At 43.3% G+C, this 12,844-nt stretch overlaps 1 protein-coding gene across 1 annotated transcript; it reads left to right on the forward strand.

Moving 5' to 3' along the window:
* Positions 1-11,635: 11,635 nt before the first annotated feature.
* On the forward strand, positions 11,636-12,571 carry LOC110971240 (olfactory receptor 6N2-like). Its single transcript, XM_022221577.2, has one exon. The coding sequence runs from the start codon at positions 11,636-11,638 to the stop codon at positions 12,569-12,571; it is 936 nt and encodes a 311-aa protein (XP_022077269.2).
* Positions 12,572-12,844: the final 273 nt, after the last annotated feature.

Below are 12,844 nucleotides of genomic sequence, written 5' to 3' on the forward strand. Positions count from 1 at the left end.
TCTAGGCACTTTTAGGACAGCCAACAGCGACTTTCCTTACTGAGGAGTTGGCAACAGTGCATTTTACCCCATTCATCAGACTAACTTCAGTAAAAGTTACTCACCAGAGGCTCACAGTTCACACACACACACACACACACACACACACACACACACACACACACACACACACACACACAGGGCACAATACACGGCTCTCATCAGTCCAGGATTCTGCTTTTTAAGAGACAGTGACATGGGAGTTCAGTAATGTGTAACCTTTAAAATTTAGCAATGGATGTGGCTAATGACTGGAGTTAGCGCCGAGTTAGCGCCGAATGCTCATCAACACAACTCACGTTCTCCTCCGCTTCTGTTGTGAAACACACGGTCCATTCATCTACCACGGCAAAAAGGAAAGGCTCCACTCTCTGCTCTAATAATAAAAGCGATTTAGACTTGGAATATCTGGCCCTCTCAGACAAAAATCAGCATAGTCTGCAGCAGGAAGCGAGCACACCGCTGCCTCGAAGACGATCCGGCAGAGAGAGAGAAAAAAACGGAAGCTCCCAGGCTAGAGTCCCTATATTATCAGAGCATCGACATGACGGGTCCAAAAAATTTTGGTCACGTGATCAATAGGCGCCATTTTGTTTCCTATTCATGAATGCCGGGTTTTCCTGTTAATGTTGTTTACACCACAGAGAGTAATTTTAGGTCCTTTTTTACTTCCTAAATACCTGAAAAATGACGAGCTGTTGTGCCTTTGGGTGCACAAATCGATCGGAGAAGGGATTCCACATGTTTAGATTTCCCAGTAATAGTGAAAGAAGGAAACTGTGGGAAAATAAAGTCCAGAGTGGGATGGAAACCGACTTCATCGTTTTTGTGCCAGGTTAGTCTCATGTATGTACTTTCATGTTATGATGTATGGGTGAATGACAGATAGAAAAGTTTGATGAGATTTTAGGCAGTTGTGGTTATTTTGACTTTGACCATTTTCATGCAGGGAGATGTGTTACTGGTGACTGTTGGGTACCATAACCCGTTAAACTTCTATATTCGGGCCGTCTTGAGATTTGCAAACGTATTTTGCTAAATTTACCGAAGCTGCAAACTCGATGATAGAAACATACACCCATGGAAAGCTTAGATTATCATGAATCCGCCGGTATAGACCACTTTTAGATGTGATTACCACAGCCGGTAATATAAACACATTTGTCCAACAAACAACAAATCACGTAAACAGCACAACTCACCTTTGAATCCTCATAACTAGTCACAGATGAAAATATTCCACAAAAAACGGCCATAATCCAACCTTGGACACCCAGACAAAACAAGCCAGTAAAATATTTTGTCCAAAACATGTCTTGAAATCAGTAAACAATCCCCAAATAGCTAGTTTTCGTGAATGTGCACCTCACGCTGCGCGTCCCATATTGAGTGAATGGAAACAAAATGGCTTCAAATCCCCAGTTGTCGCTACTCTGATAATACAGTGCCTTGTGAAAGTATTCGGCTCCCTTGAACTTTTCAGTCTTTCGCCACATTTCAGGCTTCAAACATAAAGATATAAAATTTTAATTTTTTGTCAAGAATCAACAACAATTGGGACACAATCGTGAAGTGGAATGAAATTTATTGGATATTTTATACTTTATTAACAAATAAAAACCTGAAAAGTGGGGCGTGCAATATTATTCGGCCCCTTTACTTTCAGTGCAGCAAACTCACTCCAGAAGTTCAGTGAGGATCTCTGAATGATCCAATGTTGTCCTAAATGACTGATGATGATAAATAGAATCCACCTGTGTGTAATCAAGTCTCCATATAAATGCACCTGCTCTGTGATAGTCTCAGGGTTCTGTTTAAAGTGCAGAGAGCATCATGAAGACCAAGGAACACACCAGGCAGGTCCCAGATACTGTTGTGGAGAAGTTTAAAGCCGGATTTGGATACAAAAAGATTTCCCAAGCTTTAAACATCTCAAGGACCACTGTGCAAGCAATCATATTGAAATGGAAGGAGTATCAGACCACTGCAAATCTACCAAGACCCGGCCGTCCCTCTAAACTTTCACCTCGAACAAGGAGAAGACTGATCAGAGATGCAGCCAAGAGGTCCATGATCACTCTGGATGAACTGCAGAGATCTACAGCTGAGGTGGGAGAGTCTGTCCATAGGACAACAATCAGTCATACACTGCACAAATCTGGCCTTTATGGAAGAGTGGCAAGAAGAAAGTCATTTCTCAAAGATATCCATAAAAAGTCTCGTTTGAAGTTTGCCATAAGCCACCTGGGAGACACAGCAAACATGTGGAAGAAGGTGCTCTGGTCAGATGAAACCAAAATCGAACTTTTTGGCCACAATGCAAACGCTATGTTTGGCGTAAAAGCAACACAGCTCATCACCCTGAACACACCATCCCCACTGTCAAACATGGTGGTGGCAGCCTCATGGTTTGGGCCTGCTTTTCTTCAGCAGGGACAGGGAAGATGGTTAAAATTGATGGGAAGATGAATGGAGCCAAATACAGGAGCATTCTGGAAGAAAACCTGTTGGAGTCTGCAAAAGACCTGAGACTGGGACGGAGATTTATCTTCCAACAGGACAATGATCCAAAACATAAAGCCAAATCTACAATGGAATGGTTCACAAATAAACGTATCCAGGTGTTAGAATGGCCAAGTCAAAGTCCAGACCTGAATCCAATGGAGAATCTGTGGGCAGAGCTGAAGACTGCTGTTCACAAACGCTCTCCATCCAACCTCACTGAGCTTGAGCTGTTTTGCAAGGAAGAATGGGCAAGAATTTCAGGGGCCGTTTACACGAGGACCATCTTAACAGAAAACGCAAAAGTGGCGTCTTGTCATTTCACGTTTAGACGAGCGGTTTTGAAGGAAATCTGCGTATATACGGTGACTCTATAGTGTGTGGAATTCGATTGGATATGCATGCCTAGCAGCTAGGTGGCGCTCTGATAAAACGCCGCCATGTCTACGCGCATGCGTACTATCTCCCTTTTCAGATCTCCGCCGCGGTAAATGTTCATGAATGGAATCTGTACAGATTCTGTACGTTTGTTGGTACGACTCCTGTAGTGTACATAGAGCTGCCAGAGTTGCTTGAAGGTACGAAGGATGGAAATAATCACACATCTTTGTTTACGTCCTTGTACCGGCCGGCAAACCAAAACGCCGGCGAACGTATGTGATGTAATCGCGTATGCGACGTGGTCAGAGCTCGGCAAAGTTTTGCATTTTGCTGTTTAGAAGGAAACGTAACGGCGGAGCATTTTCTACTTTTCCACTCTGGAGGCCGGTCTCAAATTTTTGCGTTTTCAAGCCCCCAAAACGCCGTCCTCGTATAAACGATAGGGTGTTTTGTTGAAATATTTTGACGTTTTTACCTGCAAGCGTCCTCGTGTAAACGGCCCCTCAGTCTCTCGATGTGCAAAACTGATAGAGACATACCCCAAGCGACTTGCAGCTGTAATTGCAGCAAAAGGTGGCGCTACAAAGTATTAATGCAAGGGGGCCGAATAATATTGCACGCCCCATTTTTCAGGTTTTTATTTGTTAAAAAAGTTTAAAATATCCAAAAAATTTCGTTCCACTTCACGATTGTGTCCCACTTGTTGTTGATTCTTGACAAAAAAATTAGAATTTTATGTCTTTATGTTTGAAGCCTGAAATGTGGCGAAAGGTTGAAAAGTTCAAGGGGGCCGAATACTTTCACAAGGCACTGTACTTACTGACAAATGGCAACCAGAACTGTACTGTTAACTTCTGTACTTATCAAAACCACACAGTCGTGCTCTATTTCAGAATGTCTCAAGCTGCAGATAATACTTAAAATAAAATAAGGTATACCAAATTTTAATTAGATTTTTGAATTGATTCTCTGTGCTGCTGTAGCATAGAAATTCGTTCTTGAGATCAATGAAGTCTTGTTACAGTAATGTCTATCATTATTTTTCATATTTATGTAACTTTCTCTCATCAATAGAGATCACAAGGGTCATAAAAATGTGTAAATATAGTGAATGAAAACACCTTGTCTCTAATGTGAATGGATTTTTGTTTCGTTGTTACTCAGAATTTTTCACAATTTACTTTTGTATGATTTGAATGTGTAGATTATAATAAAACAAGTACTTTAATGTCTGTATCTCAAGTAGGTATAATTGTATATTGTCACTACACTGATGTAGGCACTGCATGAAAGGCCAGATGATCGGCCCTGTGAATTGCCGAAAACCTACAAAGTACCCAGCTGTTATCGGCAATTCACGGGCTGTGAACTCCAAGTTTGCCTGTGCCGTAAATTGTCGGAAATAAACCCTGTCTGTGGGGCAGGGGCTGGGTGAGGGGCAAAGGGAGGAATGAGACTTCACACCAATATGGCATGGCAGAGATGTCAAAAACAAATTAGCATTTGACTTGCCTAAGTAGATCACTCAGGACATCCATTGGATGAAAAAAGACATGAACACACAAGAAACTGTGTCATGATTGGTTGAGAGATCTGTTACTATTGGTTGACCACCAGGCCATTATTATCAGTTCATAACTATTAATGTCATGTCAAAGCATACCACTTTAAGGCATGTAGTTGCAAGAGTTGCAAGAGTTTCCAGGTTTCGTCCCCATCCAGACAGACATTTTTATGGAAAGTCAGTGTAGAAGTTTGGAACTTGAAGAGAACAGATACCTCATATCCATCACCATTTCTCCCTGTTGAGGGAATTGCTGGAAGATGTGTGGCAAACACATCCACTGTACAGTTAAGCAACATGAGAGAAAAGGTGACTGTCGTCATGCTGCTCTGCAGTGTTTGAGATTCAGGGTACTGACAGTGTTGAAAGTGCCTGTGATGCGCTTTGATTTACTTTTATAAAAGCTGTATGAACTCTGAGTAAATTAAAGTATAAACTGTAGAGTTTTATTTGTGTCCTTATTCTCTTAAAAAAAACAATGTTAGTGTGTAAAGTCAATCTCCTCACCCCCACCAACCAGTCAAACCCTCAACCCCCTATCCTGAGGCTGGGAGATCAGCCATCCACGTCAATTCCTGCTAATTTTCTGTGCTGCCTGTGAGTGATCAGGGCATTTTTAGATTAAATGTGTGTGTGTGTGTGTGTGTGTGTGTTTTTAAAGGTTCTTTTTAAATACTGGTCTTCTGGGTTCAGGCATCTGCATAACACTTCATTTTAATGTAATGTGAATTTTAAAGAGCGTTAGGATAAAGTTAAGTCTGTGTATTTTGATCCAGAAACAGTCAAATCATGTCTAAAGAGAATGGTTGCCTCAGTAAGTAGTGTGTCAAATAGCCTCTTTACAGTCTCAAAGCCTCCCTGAGGCCACAAATCATGATTTTAGCATGACTGAAAAGATGACCAACAGATGAATGGAAAAATGACCCCTTTTGGCTCAGCTGTCCACTGTTGGTGATTGTACAACAATGATGAGGGCCACAGTTAGGCAGGAAGTGAGTGAATGAGTGAGGACACCAAGGTGACATTGGGTCTTCCTCTTGAACATGTCTTGATGGATCCGACATTTATCAACGCATGAGCTGTAGATGTTTTGAAGTGCAGAAGATTCTTCTGTTCCAACCCAGACATTCTGTAGAGGTGCCAAGCATTCACAATGGTCAGATCAAGGAAGTGAAAGAACACTGGGAAGCCTCACCGTTTGTTTCTGCATCTGTGGGGATACATTGCCATACATTGAAGACCTCCAAGGAGTCTATCTGAGAGGACTGAGTGAGGCTGTGAAGGATGAGGTGGCTTCCAGGGATGAGCTCGCCACACTAGATCAACTTATCTCTGTCTCCATGCTGGGGACCCAGGATCTTTTATTTCTCACCCCCAAGCCTCAGCCACCTCCATCCTGCACGTAGCCCGCCATGAGCTCTCCAGCCTGCCTCCGCTCCCTCTGAAGCAGGCCCGGACTGGCAATCGGGAGAGGCGGGACTTTTCCCGGTGGCCTGCCTCCTTATTGGCCTGCCTGGACAGGCCAGTCACGGACTGGCAGGCCAATGAAAAAAAGTTAATCGGCTTTTTGGCAGACAGGCCAGAGACAGCGAGACCAGAGCCCTCGAGATAGTAAGAGTTGCGACACTCCCATAGGGTGCCATTGTACGCTTTCTTTCGGTCTACTTCCGGGTTGTGGAGGCTTGTTTAGTTCCAAGCACCGCTTCGACAGTGATAGCCACCGTTCATTTGCACTGCAGGTTGTTGAGTATATGTGGAGGTAAGTTGATGAAATGCCTTCCTCTTTTGAATTGTCAACTGCCTATATTTTATCAGAGGCTCTTTATGATGCATATGTTGAGCTTTATTTGTATTTGCGCAGCGTAATTATATATATTTATCTTGGTAGACAACCGAATTTCTGCTACTTTTTTTTAGCTCGACTCTGCTGTTAGCTGTGAAGTTGACGGATTAATTGTTGATGAGTCGCTACCTCTTTTTAATTTTAACGTCTTTATATTATATCAGAAGCCCTTTGTGGTGCAAACATTTATCTGTGTTTGTGAATATTGGCAGATGACCGACTTTCAGGCATTGCCATGTGCTTGTTAGCTCTTCTTTGAAAGCTACCTAGCTACATCGCTACCTCTTTTTAATTTTAACGTCTTTATATTATATCAGAAGCCCTTTGTGGTGCATACATTTATCTGTATTTGTGAATACTGGCAGATGACCGACTTTCAGGCATCGCCATGTGCTTGTTAGCTCTTCTTTGAAAGCTACCTAGCTACATCGCTACCTCTTTTTAATTGTCAAGACTACGTCCTTTATATGAGACCCTTTATAATGCATAAACTTATACTTGTAAGTATTTAACAAATATATTTATTAATATCTATCGTATCTATCTATCCGCCAGTATCCCGAGAGCCCTCACTGAAGACACGGAGACCCTCATTGTTTCTCCCATTGTCAATAAAACATACTATTTCATTCATCAAAGCATAATGAGTTGTTATTCTTGAATATATATTTTGTGCATGTCTTAAAATGGTTATAGTGAGTCAACTCCTGCCTCATCAGAAGTGGCTAGACAGTATCTGCTGAATGGACTGTTGTTACTCTGCTTTTCAATAACTCCCAGACTACAGGTAAGTGAATCAGAGAAATATAGACATTGTCTGGAAATACAATAATCCAACTGGGCAAAAATTAACATCTTCAATCATCTTACATTTCTGTGTAAAAGTCGATTTTCCATGCTAACACGAATGTAAAACATTCCCTCCAAAACCCCAAAAGTGTCTTTAATATGTCACCTTACGGCTCAAAATGTAAAACTGACATTTACATACATACTCCAATGAATTAATAATCAAACAAGTACTTGGAGGTGTGATTTTTATTCCATTTTTACCGTGAAATCGCCGCTCTCAGTCCCATAGAAGGAAATGACAGCGCTGCCTGTTTGGAACTATTCAGGCTTACATGAACCACGTGACCGCCCCGCTGCGAGAGCATGAGTGTCGCAACTCTTACTATCTCTCAGGCTCTGAGCGAGACAGCAGCGCTAGAAGCCTTACAGAGTACACGCCCACCCTCCTGTCACTCACACAAAGCAAGTGCTCTGAGCTCGAAATCAGAAGGATAGGGATTGGTCAAAGTGACATTTTTTTAGAAGAAACGTGCCATGATTGGTTAGTTGCTTTATGGCCCGCCCCTTCATAGTGAGAACGAACTGCAGAGCGGTGATATGAGAGTGAGGCCAGAGAGTGGAAGGAGCGGAGATTATGGGATACCCATGCAACACAAACGAGCCCTCTGCTCGAGCTGAAGGCAAACGAGCCCTCTGCTCGAGCTGAAGGCCAGCAGCTGTCTCTACTGTGGACAGGTGGGGCATTATGTGGCCACCTGACCACCCCAACTGATACAAGGCATGGCTCATCAGTAACAAGTGGAGTACCAGTGAGCTGAACCTCTGAGCTGAATCTCCCACCAAGCCTCTCCAATCCCCTCTGGAGACCTGAGCCCTGAATGGCCAGCAACTTACCCAGATGTGCCGCAAAATGTCCCGGTAACCCTTCTCACTAGGAACAACCTGGAGCTTCTCACCTTCCATCTCATAGACTCACTTCATACACCTCTTGTCTTGAGCTTCCCCTGGCTCCAAAAACCCAACCCCTACATGGACTGGAGCCCGGCCAAGATAACGACCTGGAGCTCCATCTGCCACGCCAATTGCTTCCGCTCAGGCCCAACACCAGCCACACTGGTTCTACAGCCCCAGCCTGAGCCTGCTGACCTGTCCTGAGTGCCTCCCAATTACCATGACCTGGTTGTGGTATTCAGTAAACACCAGGCCCTGACCTGTTGCCTGGAGCTCCCCATTCCAATAGCCACTTGTATAACTTGTCCTGGCAGGCTGCCATGGAGGAATATATCAAGGACACTTTTTGCCCCTCCTCGTCACTTTTTGGAGCTGGGTTCTTCTTTGTGGCAGAGAGGTATGGGACCCTCCGACCCCGCACTGATTTCGGGGGCCTGAACAACGTAACGGTGAAAAACAACTATCCTCTGTCTCTGCTCAATTCTATCTTTGTCCCCTCCACAGTGCCACAACATTCACTGAGTTGGACCTCCAGAACGCCTACCACCTGGCCTGTATTCAGGAGGGGAAAGAATGGAAGGAGGCTTTTAATACCCCCGAGGCCATTACAAATATCTCGTCGTGCAAGGTGGGCCCTGTTTTTAGGACACTTTAATTTCTCTCTGTCTTATTGCCCTGGAAACACGAAGTTGGATCCACTATCCCAGCTGCGTTCTGCTGATGAGGCTCCTAAGGAGCTGGAGCCCATCCTTCCATCAACTTGGTTCCTGGTAACCCTCACCTGGGAGATAGAATCCATGGTCCATCAAACCCAGATGGTCTGTATTTGGTCTGTATTTATATAGCGCTTTACTATACCTGAAAGGTACCCAAAGCGCTTTACATGATACGTCACATTCATCCACTCACACACTAATGGCGGAAGCTGCCATGCAAGGTGCTAACTACGGCCCAACAGGAGCAAGTAGGGGTTCGGTGTCTTGCTCAGGGACACCTCGATATGAGAGCGACGGGCCGAGGATCGAACCAGCAACCCTCTGGTTGCAAGACGGCCAGTCCACCCATTCAGCCATGCCGTGTTGTGTTGGGCCGGGGATCTCAAGTCACATCCCAGGTATGGGAGGCTTTCTGCTCTGCACTGAGGGCCACAATCAGTCTCCCTTCCGGTAACCACCAACGGTCCAATGGCCAGACAGAGCGCCTCAACCAAGAGCTGTAGACTGCCCTCCACCTCCGAGGACTCATCTTCCTGGAGTTGTCAGATGCCCTGGATGGAGTTTGCCCATCACACACTCCTGAATGCCTCCTCCGTGTGATCCCCCTTCCAATACTCGCTCAGCTACCAAGCCCCTCTGTTTCCAGCCCAAGAGAGGGAGATCGCAGTCCCATCCATCTCCACACACAACCGGTGCTGTGCAAAGACCTGGTGACAGGTATGTGTTGCCCTCCTGCAAGCCTCTCAGAAGATGCAGAACTAGGGCAACGACCACCGCACCACTACTCTTGTGTACATCCCAGGTCAGAGAGTGTCTCTACTAGAAGGATTTGCCTCTTCGAGTGGATTCCAATAGCTGGTCGCTCGCTTTATTGGTCCTTTTGAAATTGAGGTGGTCATCAAGCCCTGTGTCATCAAGCCAAGCCTGAGCTGCTCCATGAGGGTTTACCCCACCTTTCACATCTCTCAGATCAAACCCATCCGAGAGAGCTACTCAGATCAAGACATTCTGAACTGCTTCCTCCGCCACCTAGGACCAAGGACCCCAGATAACCACCATCTACAATGTTCAGAGGTTGCTGGATGTGCGGTGACAAGGTTGAGGACTTCAGTACTTCATGAACTGGGAAGGCAACGGACCTGAAGAGCATTGCTGGGTTCCCCATTGGCAAATCCTGGACCCCAGCATTATCTCAGACTTCTGCCACCAGCATCCTGATCAGCTCCATCGTGCACCAGGAGATGCCCAGCCACTGCATCTACCCCCATTTAGCCTACTCCCTTTCTTCCATCCCTCCCTGTTCTCTCTTTCTGACTCTCTCTCTCTCTGTCTTCCTCTGTTCCTCCCTCTCTATATTGCATCCCTGGCAGTCCTCATCTGCAATCTGCAGCGATTAAAGACAGCCGGACCGGCACTCATGGACACAATCACTGCTCACAATAAAGCCCAGCTCCTCAAACCACTCTCCGCTAGATCACAGACTTAACGACCTCAATCAGTCAGTTAGGTCACTTGTATCTTGTTGCTTGTGTTAAGCTGCAAACTAATATTGTTCTGCTCTGCACAGAGTTCTCTGCTGGTCCGATCTGTGTTCTGCCTGCCTGTCCCGACACGCCGCTGGCTTCCTCTTCAGAACTTAGCATGTACTCATGGACTCTGTCTTGCTGCCAAAGGCAGTTTGTCTCTGGTCACACCGATGCATCTCCCCCGACCTCACCTCCATCCCCACCCTGCTTAGTTTTCCACTCAGTGAGTTTACTTCTCCTTTGCTCCTAAGCTCGTATTTGTATTCCATAGTTGTTTACTTCTTGCTAATTTTGAATTTGATTGTGTTTTGGTATAATTTAATATAATTTCTTAACTGTAGTATGGTTTTGCTCCATTATTTTTCCCCCTTCGCCAATTTTGTTAGATTTGGTATTTATTATTGATTCAATAAAGTATTTTGTTAAAATGCCATTGATCTCCATCTGCTGTTGTGTGTTTGCTCTCTGGGTTCAAACCTGACAGTAATCTTATTTTTCTGACCTGCAAGAGTTCATTTAATAGTTTGAATAGAAAAGAATGAGCCACTTGTTGTTTCTGGCTGTCTGTCAGCCATCTTGATTTCACTGTTTTTGTTATTCATTTGCATTGGCTTGCCACTCTGTGACAGTGCAGGAGATGATGCAATACCATCCACTGTAGTGGCTGATGTGCAATGACACCATCAAAGCTCATGCATATACAAGAAAACAGCTTTTGAATAACTGTACACTGTAGTGACCTCTATGGATGAAAGTGTTGAAAAATACAAACAAGCCAGCATGTTTTAATCTCCTTTAGCAGAATGATAACATTGAAGAGCCACAAAATTATATTCTACAGAGTGGACATCCCACATCATGATGTGGGATGTATTTCAGCAGCAGGCCCTGATAGGCTTGTAAAATCAGAGGGTGAAATTAATTCAGCAAAGTACAGAGAGATCCGAGAGGACAACTTTATGAGAGAAGAGAACTGCCACTTGATGGAAGATTTGTTTTCCTGAAATTAATATTCACATGACAGCAGGGGTTGTGAACTAGCATTAATTCACATTTTCTTCATAACTTTCTGGAAATTTAGTTGAAGTTTCAGCTTTCTGGACATTTGGCTACTCTCATGTAATGAGGTGTGGAAACAACACAGTAAACAACTGAACTTCAAGTCTCCAAGGTTTAATGAGTTTGTTTTCATGCTCGTCGTGAAGAGTTTAATGAGATCCATGGAGGGTGAGACGGTCAGATAAAAGTTTTCACAGGCTCCGACACTTCACTTGGGGGGGTGAACACTCGAAGTGTGTTTCTGGTGAAGGATTCTGTTTTCATGGACCAAATGAATGTTGAATTTAATGTCACATATCTAACCTTTAGTGGACATGTGGAATTGCACAAATTCAGATTTCTGTATTTTCTGGTCATGTTTATTGTGTATGTTTTAATACTCTGTAGTAATTCCATTATCTTGGGCATCATCTGGGTTCATAAAAGCCTTCATGAGCCCATGTATATTTTCATTGCAGCTTTGTTACTAAACTCCATTCTTTTCAGCATCAATATCTACCCGAAGCTTTTGATCGACTTTCTGTCTGACAAACAGGTCATAACTCATTCACATTGTGTCTTTCAGTTTTTTGCCTATTATTCTCTAGGTTCATCTGAGTTCTTACTGTTGTCAGCCATGGCCTATGACAGGTATGTGTCTATATGTAAACCTCTGCAATATCCAAATATCATGAGAAAAACAACAGTCAGTGTTTTGCTGCTTTTAGCTTGGCTTCTGCCTGCTCTTCAGCTTATGTTGCCAGTTTTAATTAGTAACAATTTACCACTCTGTAGATTTACTTTGACAGGAATTTTTTGTAATAACTCAATTTACACCCTTTTTTGTGTGATTCCAAGAACACTGTCAATATCTGGTGTGTCTAATCTGCTTACTATGGTACTTCTCCCCATGCTTTTCATACTGTTTACATACACAAGGATTCTGATAATATCCTATCAAAGTGGCAGAGATGTCAGGAAAAAAGCTGCACAGACCTGTTTACCTCACCTGCTGGTTTTAATGAGCATATCTTGTTTGTCCTATTATGATATCATTATAGCTCGGCTGCAAGTCTCTTTCTCCAGTACTGCACGTTTAATAATGACCTTACAGTTGATCATCTATCATCCTCTGTTTAATCCAATCATATACGGCATAAAAATGAAAGAAATCTCAAAACACCTAAAGAAGTTGTTGTGTGAAGGCAAACTGACCTAATATGTTAAAACTGAAGTAAATTCAAACAACGTTTTTCTGAGAAGCAAAAAATTCTTCAAGAATTCAGAATTTAAAACCATCATTAGCCTTCATCTATCTATATGGATTTTTTAGTATGTGCAATTTTTAAACTGTATACAGTATGCACTATTAATAACAGTGTTTAATATTTCCACTCTTGGTACATCACTAAATAATAAGAAATGCAAATGTCACTTCTTCATTTATAGCTTTACCATTAAATAATAAAAATATCCTGTTTTTAATTCAGTA

Source organism: Acanthochromis polyacanthus, chromosome 14 (genome assembly GCF_021347895.1).
Source record: "Acanthochromis polyacanthus isolate Apoly-LR-REF ecotype Palm Island chromosome 14, KAUST_Apoly_ChrSc, whole genome shotgun sequence".
Classification (NCBI taxonomy): Eukaryota; Metazoa; Chordata; class Actinopteri; family Pomacentridae; genus Acanthochromis; species Acanthochromis polyacanthus.

Coding starts and splice junctions, on each gene's coding strand:
- LOC110971240 (XM_022221577.2), top strand. CDS start 11,636: ATGGACCAAATGAATGTTGAATTTAATGTCACATATCTAACCTTTAGT.